The following is an 18,216-nucleotide window of genomic DNA, read 5'->3' on the forward strand; positions in this document are numbered from 1 at the left end:
CTTTTTTCTAATTTTCACATTAAGTATTTAGGTAAATGCCTATCATCTCCAAGAGCTTTAAAGCCACTGAAAGTTCTGCTGCATGAAGGAAGGTTAGGTAAAAGAATCAAGGATGATAAATAGTCAATTGTCTTTTTATCACTTCAATATTTCTTGTACTGGAAGTCGGTAATGCACTAAAGCGATGGATACTGCAGTAGCTCCCCCTGCTGATGAAACCTTTAATAATTCCTGTATTATGGAATCAGAAAAGTTTAGGTTGGGGGGGACCTTAAAGATCATCTTGCAAAGATGACCTCCAGCCATGAGGATGGATTAAAAGTTGGGAATTGATCAGATAAATTAGCAGACCAATCTGAGAACAAATTATAACCTTTTGGCATGCTAGCAAATTTTGGGTAAAATAAGACATCCTAAAACTCATTTTTAAGGCTAGAAGAGGAGGAAAAAAGTGGGTCAAATCAAGACCTTTTGACCACTATTCTCCCAAAGAAGCCCTCCCTTAGTGACCACTCATTTTTTCTTAAATGACAGTATAAAGTGCATTAACCCCAACAAAATATTAATTTCTGTTAAGAAAATAAGATTTATAATCTTTATTGTTTACTTACATATAATAAATATCATACAGAACAAAAACATCACACCCATTGATTGTATTACACAGGCTGCTCATCAGAATACATTACATTTTCTTCTCATTAGCCCTTTTGTAGGGTTTTGGTGTTGGATCTTAAGAATGTCAATTTATAAACCTACCAACACAAGAACAATACTTGATTTTCACCTTTAGGTATGTTTCAAATACTCATATATATATATATATATATACTGATTTTGTTAAAAATATATAAGCACTGTTCAGTATTTGCAATAAAGGCCTTTAATTTCCATTCATTAGATCTCTATTAATATAGAGAATTTCAAAATAATTAATAGCTTGAACCTAATTTTAATTAAAAATACTTATTCTGTATTTCTCATTTAACTGGCCTCCCTCAGAAAATGAATTGACAGAACAAAGATACTCCAGGCAAAAGCAAATGCTCATTTTTAAAAAACAAAGGGTAAAAGTTCTGGTCCTTGCTTTGCCTGCATAATTCTGGAATAATGGAGACACTAATTTGGTACAAAGAGGGATGGAAGAAACCAGAAGCCAGAGTTTCTGAAGAGACATGCATCTTCATTTCAGCTTTCCTACTGCCATCCTGCTGTTTTCTTGGCTTAAAATCACTACATCAATCCATCATTATATGTTTTTCCCTGCATGAACACACTTATCATTAAATGGAAATTGAATAAAAAAGCTGCATTTCTTTTTTATCAGAAACAGATCAAGGTTTAACACGTTCTGATACCAGTTATTTAAGTGCAAATGCAGAACACTTCAGCAACTCAGGTTCTGGTCTCACTAAGGAAATTGTTAAAAGAAAATGTACAAAGAGGTTTTGCAGAGGGTGTACCTGGAAGTAGCTGTGCTCTCAGCACATCTGAATTATCAGCAAACTGCAGAGACTTCATGTAAACGAGTTTTCTTCACTTGAAAGTTCTTCAGTTAAAGCAGCTTCTGCTTTAAAGTCGTCACTCAGAATTCACTGAAATTTAGTACAAAATATACTGCCCAAAAGAATCAAAACTGCTACTGGTTTTGTGCATCTTTTAATGCACAAAAGCTTTAGAAGTTCCACAAATCAACCAGTACAAGTAACTAAGAAAAAATAATCAATCATAAACAATTTTATTTTACTAATACGCACTCCAAAGTGAATTTATACAAATTTTAAATGATTACCAGGACCCCTTCAGCTACACAAAGCTGAAGTTGTATTGCACACTCGTTACACTTTTCTAATTCCATTCAGATCCTGTCAGCTTAACCACAGACCAGGACTACACTTTCAATGTAGCTTTGCATTAACAGCCTGTCATGATTTTTAACTGACAGAACATTGATTTGTAACTGGGTTGTATATGGGACTTTGTAACACTTCACAAAAATGCCCCAAACCCTAAAATCCCCAAAATACAGAGAAGAGTACATAGAATACACACTCCATACTTCTCAGTATGTACACTCTCCCTCCAAACAGATATACTCAATTTTATTTTTTTTTAAACAAGCTTAAACATTCAGCTTCAACATGAAATGAGTATTTAAAATATCAGCTTTCTATATTAAATCAAAATCAACCAGAAAGAGACCAATGCAGTACACTATTGGCAAAGCACTATATGTAATTGTGCTATGCAAGAAATTATCCTCGGGATTTTTTCAGATGATCCCACATGCTGCACAGTAGGATTATTTATTTTTAAGATTTTTTATTTTATTTTTAATAGGTTTTTCTTTGCCATTAGGAAAGGGATACTGTTTGGCTGGAAAGCTTTAGCTAGAGGGACAGCAGAAAGAAGAAGAAAAGAGATTATAAAAATATTTGAGAAATCACTCACTGCAAGAGGAACAAGTTTAATTGGCATGCAAAAGGTCAGATTTAGATGGAAAAGAATCATCACCTGTAACACAGACAAGGAGGAAAAGACTTGAGCTGGCAATATGAGCAATACACTGAAGGACCTCTCTAATTGAAAGACAGCAATTGGCATATTATAAAATTAGCTCCATGTTAAATGGCTGCTTTCCCTCAGAGCTTGATAGGTATGGGAATTTGTTTGGTTGCTGTTTGTTGTTTTGTTTATTAAAAAAACTGTTGGTAAACTTCAGCAACATACAAGAAAAACTATGGAAACATCCCTGAATTACTACTTCTGAGGCGATTCCAGTACCATCACATTTTGTCTGTGGAACACACATATTTGTGCACCTTCCCTGATGGAAGAGTCAAAAGTTCATTAAAAAAGGGAAATAGAACATTGGATGCAAATTTACAGACTGATAGGTAGCTAAACAACTCTGCATTTGTACAACTAAAGAGCTACTTTCTATAAAAATTTTAAGAGAAAAGCCTTTTATGCTGTTTAAAAGTAAGAAGTGAAAAACAGAAGACATTCTGGATGCATTCCACATCACTGTAAGCATTTCAGAAAAACTCTGGTTACCTACTTATACCAGATGTAATGATGCAAAACTAACTCAGAGGACTGTGAGAACACAGGTAACTTAGCAGAGTCACATTTTAATGTTAGATTTATGTAGAACAATATAGAGAACTAGGGCAGGTAAAATACAATTACAGTAGCTTTACCCAGGGAGGAAATGCCCTGTTGCACTCTTTGAAAAGTGTAAGTGGAAATGTCAAACTGGAAATCATCATGAGGAAGCTGATCTTTAGAGTTATGATTCCTAGGAATTGTGTTCTCAGATCAACAAAAAAATTCTGGAGATATACAACTAACTGGTTAACATACAGCTGACTATAAAGCAAAGCCATATAGAGAGACAAATTTGCCTTTTAGATAAATAAGCTACATGCTGGCTACAGGGAAGTGTTTTTTGTGACCAGTTACAGTGGTATGTTTACCATTTTTACTGGCACCAAAATTTTTTATTACTTACATCTTAAAGCAAACCACTCCAAATGTATGCTGCAGACAGAAATACTGCAAAGGCATAAAGGTCAGGCATAAACCTGACTGAAGTTTCTTTTCAATAAAGTTTTATTTTATTAATGTTGTCTATGACTCTGGTGGGCTTTGCAACAACTCCCAGTCTAGCCAAGGTAACTTTACTGGAAAAACAAACAAAAAGCCTCAAACTGAAGAGACTCTGTAAAAATCTGATGATCAAAATTAAAATTTATGTTGGAAAGTTTACACTGGTACTCTAGCCTAGAATCAGATTATGTATTACTATAGCATTGCCTACCCCTGAAAGTTAATGTCACTGCCATGCTGTAAATACAGCTTCAAAATCAGCAGTGCAACTTTTAATCTATATGATGCATAGTACAATAAAGTAGAAAACCACACAAACTGCAGCATCAGTTTAGAATGCATGTTTGTCCACAAAGTAACAAAGTGTTGGGCAGACTGTATTTTACTGAGACCTTTAAGGGTTCTGAACAACTCACATCATGATTTACCTGAAAAGCCTAAGGAAGGTTCAACATGACAGTCTGGTAATGGGAAGTGTTTTGAGAGAAACCTGAAAATGTTTGTAGCAATTTTAGAAGCAGGAATTAGTTATGAGCTCTCACAACACATGGTATCACCCATATTTCCCTGAGAAATCATTCCCTGCAATAGCCATGTAAAACAAAATACAGCATTAATGTAACTCTGGATCAGACAGAAACAAAAAATGATGCATAACAACAGTTTGTGAATCAACACTTCAATGCTACTGCAGCTCTAACTACTACACTGCAGACACTACATAAGACAATGATAACAGAAATGGTAACCAACTCAAAAACTTATCCCAAATAAACAAAACTGATTAAAAGTTTTAATCAGATTAAAACTGATTAACTGATCCTATAGCTAGGCCTATAACTCAACAATGTGGTATTAACATTAGTTTCTGTTTCTTCATTTTCGAGTATGCCACTTCTTAACTTCATTTACAAGCAAAACTCTGCCTTACTGGGGCCTATTTTAATACAAAATTTGAAACTGTGTCCATAAACTCACCCTATGACTGGAATTTAACTGTTTTCCCCCTCTTCTCTGAGAGATCAGTTTAGCACATTACCTTGACAGAACCAGCTTTTCGTAGGGAATAATAACATTCAGCAGAGAACTGGAACCAAGAATCACAAAGAAATCATTTTATCACCACATTTAAAGCAATCCTAGGTGTGAATGGCAGTACCTGGGTAGGATGGGGATCGTGAAAGAGAATGACCATTACATCAGCATGCATGAAGAAAAGTGATTTGCAGGCTCTTCTATTTGCTGGTACAAGGAGGTTGCAATGCAGACACCAGCACACCAGGTCAAGAACCACATGCAGCACCAGGGTTTGTCATGTGAAGAACACCAGGTTGGATTTCCACTGAAGGGGGTTACCATGTGCACCCCCACACTGAGGCACCCAGGCAGTGCCTCACCTGCCCTGCTCCAGTTTGAGTCTGCAGGACACTCCAACCTAACTCTGGTGTCAAGCCAGATCAGTCACATACAATAGCCCCCACACCTCCATATGGATTACCACAGGCAAAAAGCCAGCAAACAAAACAAACAAACAAAAAAAGTGCATACTGGACAACAGAAACACCAGTCAGTGTTTGCAGTGGCATTCATCTGCCCCAGGCTTTCTAAGCAATTGTTGAGAACTGATGTTGTATGCATTTCAGTCCTTTGCTGAATTAGTATTACATCTACAGCAACCCCTCATAGTGAGCACATTTTCAGGATTGACTGAAACCTAATAGAAAGTAGCCAGAAAAACTGAAATCCTTTTTTTCTCTCCTTTGTTCTGGAGCACAGTACACAGTACATCAAAGTAAGACTCACCAAAACCACAGCATGCTTACATGGTGTTTGGCAAATTACCTCTCTCTATAAAAACCCTCTTTATTTCCTCTCTATATAAAAACCCAAACAGCTCCGAAACTTCAGACATACACAGAAGAAATTGTTAGTTGTCTCCTAGGATTACAGGAATTAGTTCAACTGTTTGACAGAGCAACACATGTAGTACTCATTTCCCATTTTGTTGGCATGGAAAATCACTGTTCCTTAAGCATCTAATGACATTTAAAGAAATGATTGAGATAAAAATTCATTATTTCTAAGTGTATGTGCTTCCTACAAGAAATAGATCAGGGTAAAAGACATTCCCAAATTGAAACTGTAAGAGCAATAACAATTTATGCTAGCACACAGAGGGTAAAGCACTTATGAAAGAGCTCCTTCACATTCCAGTTGTGTCATGAGGAAGAAAAACACAGCATGTCTCCATTAGTTCAGAGGTACCTGAGAATCAAAGCTAAATCTCTTGTGCATTTACCAAGCACCCATTAAAGAGCTATACAATTTACATTTCAAATTAGACATTATATTTATAAAATATTGTTGTACTAAAAATCACAAGATTTTATAGAAAAAAACCTCGTCACATTCTATTAAATGCAGGAACAATGTTACATGTCATGGCTTCCATAATTAAAACTCTTAACAGATTTCTTGTAATTACAAGGGGCACCGCTGTTTAAAAATCCTTTCAGGGAGGACAATTTGCTTTGCTTCATATTCTCTAGAGAACTGAACTTCAATGCAGAAGGACTGCTATCTATACCATGAGATTTGAATATTTAAGTATTTTTAAGAAAAGAAAAAAAAGCAGATGAACAGATTTCTATTATAAAAAAACCAACAAAACAGCAGTAGGAAGGGCCTAACTTTGGGCATACTCAACAAAACCATTTTTCAACATTTCTGGTGTCAAGAGAGAATAATATTCTCCTAGTACTTCTTTTATTAGCATCTCAAACTAATGAATAATGCAAGTTAACAGCAGTGACATCCATGGGAGACTGATGATCTTTTACTTTAAGCCATAAACACAAGGCAAACATGAGCAACAATTGCCCATGATACTCCAATTCTATCAGTATGACCAACTTAAAAGACAGTATTAGACTATTTTGCTAAAAATACTGTAATTGCCCATCTAAAAGCAATCTCAGTCTTCCCAGGCTTTACTTGCTGATGCCATAAGTCTCAACTAATTAAGAATTGTAGTTAATGCCTAGTATTATATATATTTGCTATGATCTTACTGAAACATATAATTAATTGAAACCAGACATCAGCTTTTTATTGCCAGTAAGCCTTAACATTACTTCTTGGAAAAAAGATGATGCTAACATCCTCTAAGTTATCATAATTTAGAAAAAACCCAAACCCCTAAAAACTAAGGAACATACCAAAAAAAACCCCTGAAAATTCTACCAAAGTCAGATGTAAATTTAGTTCTCCACACTTCACTTTCGGCCCTTCCACTTGTGGGTTTTGGGCAACGAAATGCAAAGTTTGTCAAAATGCAGTGAGTTTGTTTGAGTTGGATTTGTGCTTTCTTGTATTTGTTGGGAGGGTTTTTTGTTGTTTTGTTGTGGAATTTTTGGTGGTGTTGTTTGTTAGTTTGGTTTTTAAATTTCTATTTTGGTCGTCCAAAGAAGGACTTACTATCACATCACCAAAACTTATAGTGTCATCCAATATTAAAGTTTGGAAGGAGATATTGATAAAGGTGCAATATTTGACCAAAATAGCATGCCCCCCCATTGTTGATTTTTTTTTCCTCCTTATCTACTTACAGATTTTTACATTACATTCTGGCTGCTGGCCAATCAATCCTTCTAAACATATAGGTAAGCATGCTGCCTTCCTGCCCTCCCTCTTGTCTAGTAATTGCATCACCAAACCACCAGGACTGAGTATTAACACATAAAAAGACATTTGCATTATGTCATCCCTCTATATTTGCATGGAAGGACAGCAAAGTACCCTACATTATTAACAACCTTGCTATGGAAGGGGAATTCTGTTGGCTGAAAAAGTTATCCTACATTAATTATAAAAAAAAATTTTCATCAAAAGCTAAAATTAATAAAAGTGTCTTAAAGGTCAGAAGCTGGAAAATGGCACTAACTAATTTCAAATAATCCTGAATATAATTACTTATAACTTTTCAGAATCAAATAGAACAGAAGTGCTGCAGTGGAAGGAAGATAAAGGCTATAGGGAAAATTATTAATTTTAAGAATAAATTTTATTAATGCAACTGGAAAAAAAATCCATGCAAACAACTTTATCTTTCAGATTATTTAGCAGTTTACCATAGTGCCAACCCATTGACTAAAAAATTCTGCAAGTAACTTGATCTCTTTTTTAAGTTGGCAGCTATAGATATGAAAATTTCCAGATTTAGTTTTCTATGTCAGATCACTGGGAAAAAGAATGGGTCACAGAATCATTCTGATTAAAAGAACCATAGATTTTGAGAATCATATACAACCAAAGGAACTGTAATTAGAAATATTTTACCATTCACCAACATTTTAAACATTCTAGACTCTTAGGTAACAAAAGATTTTTAAACATCGGCACCTACTGCCATTACAAGGTTCCTCAAAATGGTGTAATACAATATATATGTAGTGTTCCAGGACCATAAAAGGATCCTGCCTCAGTAATTACAGGAATGTACTTAATAAATTATTTTTCCATTTTCTTCTATTAATATGCAAATAGTTTATACAACATAAAAAAGTTAATTTGTACCCACCACAGGTAACATGTTTATTTAGCTCTTTATCTGAAAGCCTATAAGACTTGATGACCTGCAAACTTATTTACATAATTCATTTGAAAGTATTCTTTAAAAAACAATATTGTCCAGCATTTAACAAAATTGTGAGTTTAAAAAAAAACCAAAAACCACTTAAGAGCATTTTTTTTTCTTGATTCTGTCAAGTAACTTCACCAGCTCAGTGTTATAAGGCAGGTTGGTTGCTCAGATGGAATAAGACTCCCTACAGTGATAGGCATGTAGTAAATTTGTTCACTTATAAAACCAGATAAAAGCAAGAAAGAGAAAAAGTTTAAAGTTTCAAAAGAACTGAAACTTCTTATTTTTACTACAAATTCAGAATAGGCACTGACACATGATTCCTCAGGGTCTTTTCCAGGAGATTGTCTCTTCGCTGGGCATCATTCCATTTTACAACTAAGAAGAAAAAAAAAGTATATAAATCATGACTACATAATTAAAAATTACAAGAAAGGAATCACAACATGTATTTGTCTCTAGCTCTTTAATAAAGGAAATAACTTCTGGTAAGACAACACAATTACTGCTTTGGTTAGAATAATTTTTAATTTCATTACTAGATTTAAGCAACATTAGGAATAAATCTATACTCAAACAATTCTGTCTGCCCTATTTGAAAAATGAAGCCCTGAATCATATGGCTGAGGCTTAAACTATGCCTATCTTTATACTCCAAGTCAGAATCTACAAACCATGCAAAACTTTGTGTAACCTCCTCCTAGAGAAGGCCACTGCAAACTCCCTGGCTGTCCTACCTACCTTTATAAGAATTTTTTTTTGCTAAGATTTACTGCAATTTAACAAGTTAATTCTTGTCAACTACAAACACAAGGACTCCTTTCCATTTTCTAGACCCTTAGTAATAAAAATCTGGCCATGTCCTCTACATTTTCTAAAACAGTCAATGTTTTTCAACACCTGCAGCAGCCCAAATGAGACCTCAACAGCATTAACAGGAATGACATAATTACTTCAGATTTCTTCCACAGACATCACCCATACCAGGAAGCTGTATTCCTCTTTTGGTTTATTGACTCATGCCCAATTTTTGATGAATGCTGTAATACTTCTAAGTAAAAACCTACTTTACATTTCAAAACCATTGACCACAAACTGTAGCAAGGTGAGAATAATACTTGGTAACAAATAATGGCTTTGAACATAACTTTCAAAATTCTATCCATCAATATTGAATGAGATTAACTGTATGCCCTGTAAAAAAAAATGTGAGCTTATATAAGATGAATGCAACCAATCCTCACCTTTCTCTGTATTGCTTGAAGTTTATTAACCATACCTTTTGTCTATGAACAACTGTCTCCATCTTGTGAGACACTATGCATAGGAATGAGGCTTTCACATTGTTCACTTTCCTCCGGCATTCTTAAAAGAAACAAATGTCTTCACTTGAAGCCACACAGTAACATTAAATTGGCTGTTAAGAAGCAACCTCACCAGGGCAGAGTAGAGGGGGAGAAGAACCTCTCTTCACCTACTAACCACCCCCATTCTAAAGCACCCCAGGATGCCATTGGCCTTCTTGGCCACCTGGGCACATTGTTGGCTCATGGTCATCCTTCCATCCACCAGCACCCCCCAAGCCCCTTTCCCCTGTGCTGCTCTTTCAACAGCTCAGTCTCCAACCCATACTGGTACCAGGGGTTGTTCTTTCCCAGATTTAAGACTTTACAATTGGCCTTGTTGTAATACATTCAATTTCTCTCTGCCCAATTCTTTAGTCTGTCCAGGTCCCTCTGAATGGCAGCACAGTCTTCTGGGGTATCAGCCATTCCACACAGTTTTGTGTCACCAGCAAACTTGCTGACAATACACTTTATTCCCTCATCCAGGTCATCAATAAATATATTGAATAGTACTGGCCCCAGTACTGACCCTTGAGGGACTCCACTAGAAACAGACTTCCAACCAGACTCCATCCCATTGACTACAACTCTCTGGCTTCTATCCATCAAGATATATATACATAAAATACACATAAAATTAGATGAAAAGAAATGCAGCATGAGTAGTGCTGATTTTAGAAGAGTATAGGATAATGAAAAGGCTAAAGAAGAGATAGGATTATACTTTGTGACTGCCCCACCTCTGAATTCGATGTTTTCTACAAATAAAGGCAAAAAATCTTCTGATTCCCACCATTACTGGATCCCAGTTGTTATAGTGACATAAGAGAGTTGCAATGAAAAAAGAAAAAAATACAGGGATCGCTCCTGCAAAAAATAACCAGGAAAACTGCACCTGGAATTGAAACACAAACATCATTCACTCAGAAAAATTAACTGGTATATTGTCTAATGAAATAATTATTGTAAGTTTGAGATGGAGTTTAAGTTCTTTTAAATTGGGTGACATTTGATATATATTTTTCTAAGTTAAGATCCAATCCCTATAGCCACTGTTTACACTCTTAAATTAATAGCCTATCCTCACTAATCTGTTCTTTACAATGGAACAAATGACACTTCAAAATTTTTCAATGAGATATCACCTGAAAGATTTGTGCACCTCTTTATTCACCCATGAATATACCATCACTGAACTGTAATTGACAAAATCAATTCACATAGAAAGACTGTACTACTGGAAATGTTCTTTTTCAGTTAAAAAAGACAGGGCACATTACTTGCCCAATTTAAACTAAATTCTGCATGTATCAGCCTACTAGTACTCTCAGAACTAATAATCTGAGACTGTTTAAGACTTCAGATTACAGTAGGTTAAGAGAAATCATGGGTGCTGAAGCCTTGAAAACACCTTTTGGGCTTGCAGAGCAATGAGCCGTGAGCACGGCTCCCTCTTGTGGATAAAATTTCCGGAGTTGAAGACTCCTTGGCATTCGTGTTCCCTCTCAAAAACCAAACCAACCACAATTGTTAGAGCCTTTTCTTATCCTTACAGATTACAGAAATTCATGAAGACCCAAGCTACAAAAAGGAATATTTAAGTAGTCGTAAAATTTAGTTGAAATTTCTTCAAATGCTTGCTCATTTGCTATTTTCAACCCAGAAAACACATTATCTGGCACACAAACATGTTATAGGAAATGCTCACACTTTAGCCAAGTGACATATAAACCTGTGCCCACACTGAAAGGTGACAAAAAGCATATCTATAACAAATCACACGGAGATGCTCAGCAAAAAAAGAAGGGCATTATCACGAAGAAAAACTAAGCTTGCTTTAACAACAAAATGCATTGTAAAACCTTCCTAAGTATTAAATATAAATATTCAAAGTTAAAGTTTGCACATAATTAAACTTAAAATTCTATCCTACAAGTGTGAGAAGTCTCTTTCCAGCTTGAAGAGTAAAATAATTAACTTCATACAGTTTCTATGTTTTTTTTTTTTCTACTGCTATTACCTCAGTATCAACAGAACTAAACTAACTTAAAAGAGGACAGCTATTGGAAGCTTAAAAATCACATGAAATCTTAGAAAGTGCAAATGAGACCTAGAGCTGCTACAGTCCTTTGTGCTAAACCTGCAGATTTTGGTTTTGTCACTAAGTGAGTAATTTCAGGACAGGCAGTCTGTAACAATTCTATAGCTGTAGAGGCTGTACTTGCAGTTGCTTAATTATGGAAAGTCCCTGTTTCAAGGTAAACCACCCGGCAAGGCAAGGCTGATGTACTTTAAGCTGCATCTTAAACATTTTTATGTGTACAAATGCACACTTACAAGTGCAAAATTACTGTAACTGTTAATAGAGTATATATATAGTATCTATAATCCAGTTCAACAATATTTAACAAATGACAGAAGCAAAATGGTATTCATTGTATACATTGTTAAAATACAGCCATTTAACTCAAAGAAATTCTATTAATAATGCTTAAAACTTAGAAGTAATTTACCTTTTGCATGCACATGTCAGCTATTATGGACAGAGGTATCGTAAGGCTTAGCGCTAGTGTGCCTATCAGTGATGAGGTAAGAAAGCATCCCCTAAAAATAATTTTTAAAATAACAGATTATTATAAATAAAGAGGTCTTGATTAGAAGTTAAAAGGCAGGAAAAGTAATGTAATAAACTGCAAAAGGCATTTGATCAAGTTTAACTTATAATAAAAAATCAAGATAGTCACACTCAGTCATAAAACTGCATAAAATTCCTAACTGATCTACTGATGTCTTCTGGAGTAGGATTAATTCCCATTCAAAATTTTTGATATAATGGAAAATTCACTACTTCACATTAGTGATTACACCTAGAAAAATCTGTATCCCTTCCATTTTGAAATAGTTCAAAATCAGCTTATAGTAATTCAATCTTTTTTGCCCCAGTCTGGTTAGTTAATGAAAGAAAGGCTACAGGTGTCTATAAACACTGCCCAAAAAGAGAAAGGCTTTCTTTTTAGAAACAGATTCTTAAATTAAACAGACTATCCTTTCTAAATCTCTAAAATACACCCTCGAAGTAATTCTCAGGTGCTCTCATCATATTTCCTAAGCAGGAAGGAAGATGTTAGATTTCTCTAGATCACTGAGTCACAAAAAGCCACTACAATAATAATAAGCAAAACCATAATGAAACTATATGCATATGTTTGAGCAGTACTCATGAACAGCCAGAGAACTGACCCTTTTTTCCAAATTCCTTTGCAAATGACTGATTTACTGAATGAATTTAAAAAAGGAGACAACCTCAAGTATTTGCAGGACAGAACCAAGAGTAAACACAAGCTCCTGCCATGTTCAGGATTTCAGTATAAACCTACGTCTCTAAATAAAACATGACTAGTGAAGAACATAACATCCAAAATAAAAAACTTGAAATTCTCATGTGAAAAGTTACACAGCACAGTGAGGCTTGTTAGTAAATATTCCTCTAGAAAACAGCCTATTCTATCATATGAAGGAATTACATACCAGGGAATATCTACCAAATTACAATCAGTAATGCCCTTTCCCATTTCATACTACTTATTTCAGAAGTGTCCAGATTTAATTTGCAAATAAATGTGAAATATTTACACAGCATGCAGTACATACCACAGCCAGAGGAACTCTGACAGAACTGTTCCAATAAGGCCATTGATGACAATGCACATCCAGATCAGTTTATTGGGAAACTCAAAAGCTTCAAACCCAGTATAGTGAAGTAGGAAGAACCCTGGCCACAGCAGCAACAGATTAAACAGGCCTACAAAACCTAAACAGAAAAACATTATTGAGTGAATCACATTAAATATCCTTTGACATAACCAAAATCTCAGCTCACCTCTGCTACTTTGAAAACATTCATACACAAAAGCAGCAAAAAAGCAATATTTTAACTCTTTGAGAAGAAAGGAATACAAGAGACCTTCCTTGAAATTCACAGGCAACAATTACATCAGAAATTTACAGGTTTGAAAATATAAATAAATAAATAAATAAATTCCACCGAGTCCAAAGGAGCTGCCTGCATCCCTACAGGTAATGTTATCTTTCACTGTTAAGGCTGTACACAAGGAACAATTCACACAATCAGTCTCTAAAGTACTCAAAAGCATGGGAACAACAGACTTGCTCTAATTCCTTGGTTTTTCTGAGCCCCTTTACCACTCATTTACAGCTCAGTGCCTGAAAGCAAACAATTTAATCACAGATTGAATTAAAACTTGCAGTGGAGTTATTTTTAATCTTACCAAAGAACATTGGTATGTCAAGTTTATCTTCTCTATCTACTTTCCTTTTTATCATTACTATGTACACAGCATAGAGCATTGCTCCTACAAGAGACCAAAGGGAACCTGTAAAGATGAAAAACAAGACAAAACAAACCAACACTCAGGACATGCCAAACATGTTATGCACACAATGATCAACTATCCTAAACATACATCTGTTATAAAACTGTCAGAGATAAATGATTTATTAACAAATCCAGTATTGTATGAAAATTCTGGGAAAGTGCAGAAAGTTTGAAAATGGAAATACTTTCCAAATCAGGCTATATACATGGGGGTGGGGAAATAGTCATAAATTTCTGGTTTCAGAAGTTGAATGTTATACGAGTAAGAAATATACAGCTTGCTACATGACCTGCTGAGTACCATCAAGTGATGGTACTCATCACTGAGTATTTTATTTTTTTAAAAAATAAATACCTATTGTATCTTTTCCAGCAGATTTCTCAGATCCAGAGAGGTTAACAAGTACCACACCACCAATACTATCAAAAAAAAAAAAAGAAAAAAACAAAAAGATATTCAAAACACTACTTAAATCTAAGAAATTTTACAGAGAGAAAAAAAAGGGGGGGGTGGAGGCAGAAAAATATCAAAGCAGAGTTCTATCTCTAGGCATTTTTATTTAACCAATACCCACTTTTGAAAAAGTCAAAACCAAAGGAGTACCAGTATTAACCTCTGAGTAACACACCAGCCATTTAATGAAACAGGCTGACTATACTGAATGTCAACCCTCTTCCTTCTTCCCATCCACACAAAAATAGAGAAACCATAATGAAACAAGAAAATAAGTTCATATACTGCCAACAGAAACCTGATTAATCTAATTTCCTATAGGAGCGTGAGATGAGTGCTCATGATATAAGTATTTAAAAAGACTAACTTTACTTTCTCTGAAACAAGATTATTAAAAAAAAAAACCCAAACAAAACCTATCTTATATTGTCATAGATACCACAGGTATAGTTATCTTCTCACTGTATCAGAGTTTTTTATTAAATGCTCCATCTCATTATCTTACCTTAAAATAACAGCTAGTAATTTAGACAGGGTAAACCTATCTCCACTGTTGCTGGGAAAGACTGCAGCTAAGATTAAAGTAAAAAGCCCTGCAAAAGAAATTAAAGAGTTTATTTTTAATTTATACAATCAAGTTTTACCACTAGTTTGTGCAGAAAAATGCACATTTTCTTCTTAATATTTTACATACTTATTTTTACTAATTTTAATTGGAACCATTATGAAGCTAACACACTTCATGATGTAAATCCTCAAATGAGGAAGTACATGCTCAACTTTGAGAAGGGTTAGCAATACTGACAAAATAAACATTAGTGGAAAAATAATAATCACATAATCATATTTTTAAAACTGATTTTATTAAACAAGAACCAACCCTCTAAACTCAGACTGTCACATAATTAAAACATTTGAAATTTCATATTAGACCCTTCATAAATAAGCCAGTGATCTGCATAATATTCAGGTGGTTTAAGTTCTTTACCCCTAAAACCACTAAAAAAATAAATAAAAAATTTTAAAAATCAAGACTTTACTCTGAATAATTTTTATCAAAAAGTTGAACCACCTTTCCTTCAAACCTACTACTCCCACAACTTCTGTGGTAATGTCTGTGTATTAAAGAGAAGTACATACACAAACTTGAAAAGCAAAAAAGCAAGGAAAACAAAGACTGCTTAAAACCCTGCAATTACAGAACAGACATTTTTAAATGCACATATTCAGTGTGTTTAAGCCTTATGACCTGAAAAAACCTTACCAAAACCACAGGTAAATCATTCCAGAAGTCTATTGTAATAAAAAACATTTTTGTCCTAAAATAGCCTTAAAAACATAAAACTTACCAGAGGTTGAAGACAAGATATTAACTATGGCAACTTGGGTATCTGAGAGAGCTTCTTGGTAAGAGAAATTTGCCAAGAACCACTGAGGGAAAAGAAAAATAATTTTGTGGTTATATGGATAGCAACAGCAGAGTTTAAATTTCATCAGTGCAACAAAATCCTACTTGAAGAAGAAAACCCATCTATTTATACAAAGCCAAAATCAGCACAAGACTTTTACCTCAAACAGATTTCTAACTTCCATTAAAGTGGCAGATGTATTAAAAAACAGAGGCAAAATTAGAACTGACCCAAACCAACCACTTTCAACTGTGTGTTTAATAATGAAATAACATACTTCAGAACTTAAGCATAAATAAAATGAAAGCATAATATCTGTTATATAGTAAATGAAGGTACTTTAAAGTTGTTTTGCTAGTGCTTCAAGATGATTACTGCATGAGGACTGCAAAGAAATTTCAGAAATACATGGGCCATTAATCAGCCTAATGTTTTTTTAGAGTACTTGAAACAGGCACACATCTCCACTCTAGCACCAAGTATCACTGACATTCAATACCTCAAAAATGTCTTGGAAGGATTCACATCTGAATTCCTTCCCAAGTACCAAAAAAAATGGCAAGTGTTTTATCCTTTCTTGACTGATAAGTCATTAGAGAATTGTAACTTCCCTGAGGATGTACCAGAGATCTTTTTAAAGTCTTAGGTTGAGACTAAGAGAAGAAAGACACATACATGCCAGCAGTAACACCATCCGTGAACAGGATTTAGTTTGAACATAAGGACCCTATCCTAGAAAATCTGCATGTGTATATATCTAGAAATATCCTCAGACACACAGTATATTATATATTTTTAAAAGCTATTTCATCCATTTAAAATCACAAGTGGCTTATTATTCTCTTGCTGATGTGTGCATATTCTTTATGGAGACACACAGAAAAATTACATCACCATTTTAAGGTCTAGGCATCAACAGCACTAACGCATTGGGGGGTTTTTGAAGTTTAAAGAGCACAGCTTCCTGTAGAAAAGCTGTGGTGGGTCCACACTGTCTATGACCTACTCAGCAATAGCAGGGAAGTTACTTCAACAAAAGCTATCACTAATCTGCTCTCTACATTTTGACTGTCCCTCAAAAATCTTGCCATGATTGATCCTCTCCCCCTAGAGCTGAGACATGGTGCAGTAACAGCAGCAACTAGCAGAGCTGTAACTAAATGTTGCAGCTCTCAATGGAGCTAAAAGGCAATTTACAATCTTCATATTACTGGAGGGCACAATGAGGCATAACATGGTAGGTACTCCATGATGGCACAGAAAGAAGCCACAGAGACATTCACCCATTTCATGCAGCTTCTATACACATGGTCCCAGATTTTGCTATACTAAACATACCCAACACTGGACAACATGGTACAAAAACATGGCAGATCTTACAACTTAACATTACAGTTAAAGGCACACCCAGGATCTCCATTTATTACCCTCCCACTAAGAAGCTGCAGCCTCATGTCCACCACATGAAGAATATTTTAGCTTTTGCAGCCTGTTTATTACTTGTGCTCTTTCTGCATCATTTTACCTCAGTACTGTTTCACTATTATTACACAAGTTTTAATTGCATCTATATTTAAGTTTCCCAAAAGAATGGAGGCACATACCACAAAGCAAAAGAAAAAACTGATTTTTGCTACTTGAGTTGCAGTGAGTTTTCCTACAGTTTTTAATAGTGATTCCTGCTCCTTAATCGTTGGATATGACATTCGAGACAACTTGGCTTCCAATGCATGGCTTGATGGGAGCTGTCGAATCTCCATAATATTACTGAACCTTACACGAGGCTTTTTGGGAGCTTAAGAAGAAAAATAAAGAAAAAAAGAAAGGAAAAAAAAAAAGGCTGCATATTATCATTAAACTTTTCAAACCAACACAATACGAAAATGAAACTATGATGTTCTAATGCAGTGTTGATTAGAATACTTCACAAATAGTTACAGGTTTTTATCCCAGAAGACATGCCATCATTTGTATTCTTTAAAGGAACATTTTGGTGTTTGATAGGTAACTAATAAGACAAAGAACAATTACTGTTTTCAATCAGTAATTTTCATTTGTCCATCCACAAAAACCTCATTGCAAAGGACCGTCCTTCTTCCCTGCCAAAAAATTCCTCACAAGGTAACAACAAATTCTTAGGTAGGAACTAGACTGTATTGATAAATTCTACATAAGATTTTCTTCAGTTGTTTAATAGTCAAAAGCCAAAAACTGCACACAACTATACCTAGCTGCAAGGACAGAGGATGAGAGTGTCCAACAGACCTCACAGCTTAGTAAGGACCATAAAGCCAGATGCCCATTTGAAATCCACCCTCCAAATAATCTTGCAAACCAAGACTTTATTTCTAAAGATA

At 34.9% G+C, this 18,216-nt stretch overlaps 1 protein-coding gene across 5 annotated transcripts in view; it reads right to left on the reverse strand.

The window, feature by feature from the left end:
• Nucleotides 1-581: 581 nt before the first annotated feature.
• SLC35F5 (solute carrier family 35 member F5) overlaps nucleotides 582-18,216 on the reverse strand; it is a 31,784-nt gene continuing 14,149 nt past the window's right edge. For 4 of the 5 annotated variants that reach the window (XM_030453860.1, XM_030453862.1, XM_030453863.1 and 1 more), the window contains 10 exons: nucleotides 17,464-17,654; nucleotides 15,800-15,881; nucleotides 14,956-15,043; nucleotides 14,352-14,416; nucleotides 13,890-13,994; nucleotides 13,252-13,411; nucleotides 12,114-12,204; nucleotides 10,341-10,495; nucleotides 9,534-9,619; nucleotides 582-8,632 (listed from right to left, as the gene is read on the reverse strand). In XM_030453860.1, the coding sequence (XP_030309720.1) occupies nucleotides 9,541-9,619; nucleotides 10,341-10,495; nucleotides 12,114-12,204; nucleotides 13,252-13,411; nucleotides 13,890-13,994; nucleotides 14,352-14,416; nucleotides 14,956-15,043; nucleotides 15,800-15,881; nucleotides 17,464-17,654 (1,016 nt within the window). In that variant the 3' untranslated portion in view covers nucleotides 582-8,632; nucleotides 9,534-9,540. Of the gene's footprint in view, nucleotides 8,633-9,498; nucleotides 9,620-10,340; nucleotides 10,496-12,113; nucleotides 12,205-13,251; nucleotides 13,412-13,889; nucleotides 13,995-14,351; nucleotides 14,417-14,955; nucleotides 15,044-15,799; nucleotides 15,882-17,463; nucleotides 17,655-18,216 lie in introns of all 5 variants that reach the window. The other variant, XM_030453861.1, reaches the window with a different exon arrangement.

The sequence above is a fragment of the Calypte anna genome, chromosome 7 (genome assembly GCF_003957555.1).
Source record: "Calypte anna isolate BGI_N300 chromosome 7, bCalAnn1_v1.p, whole genome shotgun sequence".
NCBI classification, from domain to species: Eukaryota; Metazoa; Chordata; class Aves; order Apodiformes; family Trochilidae; genus Calypte; species Calypte anna.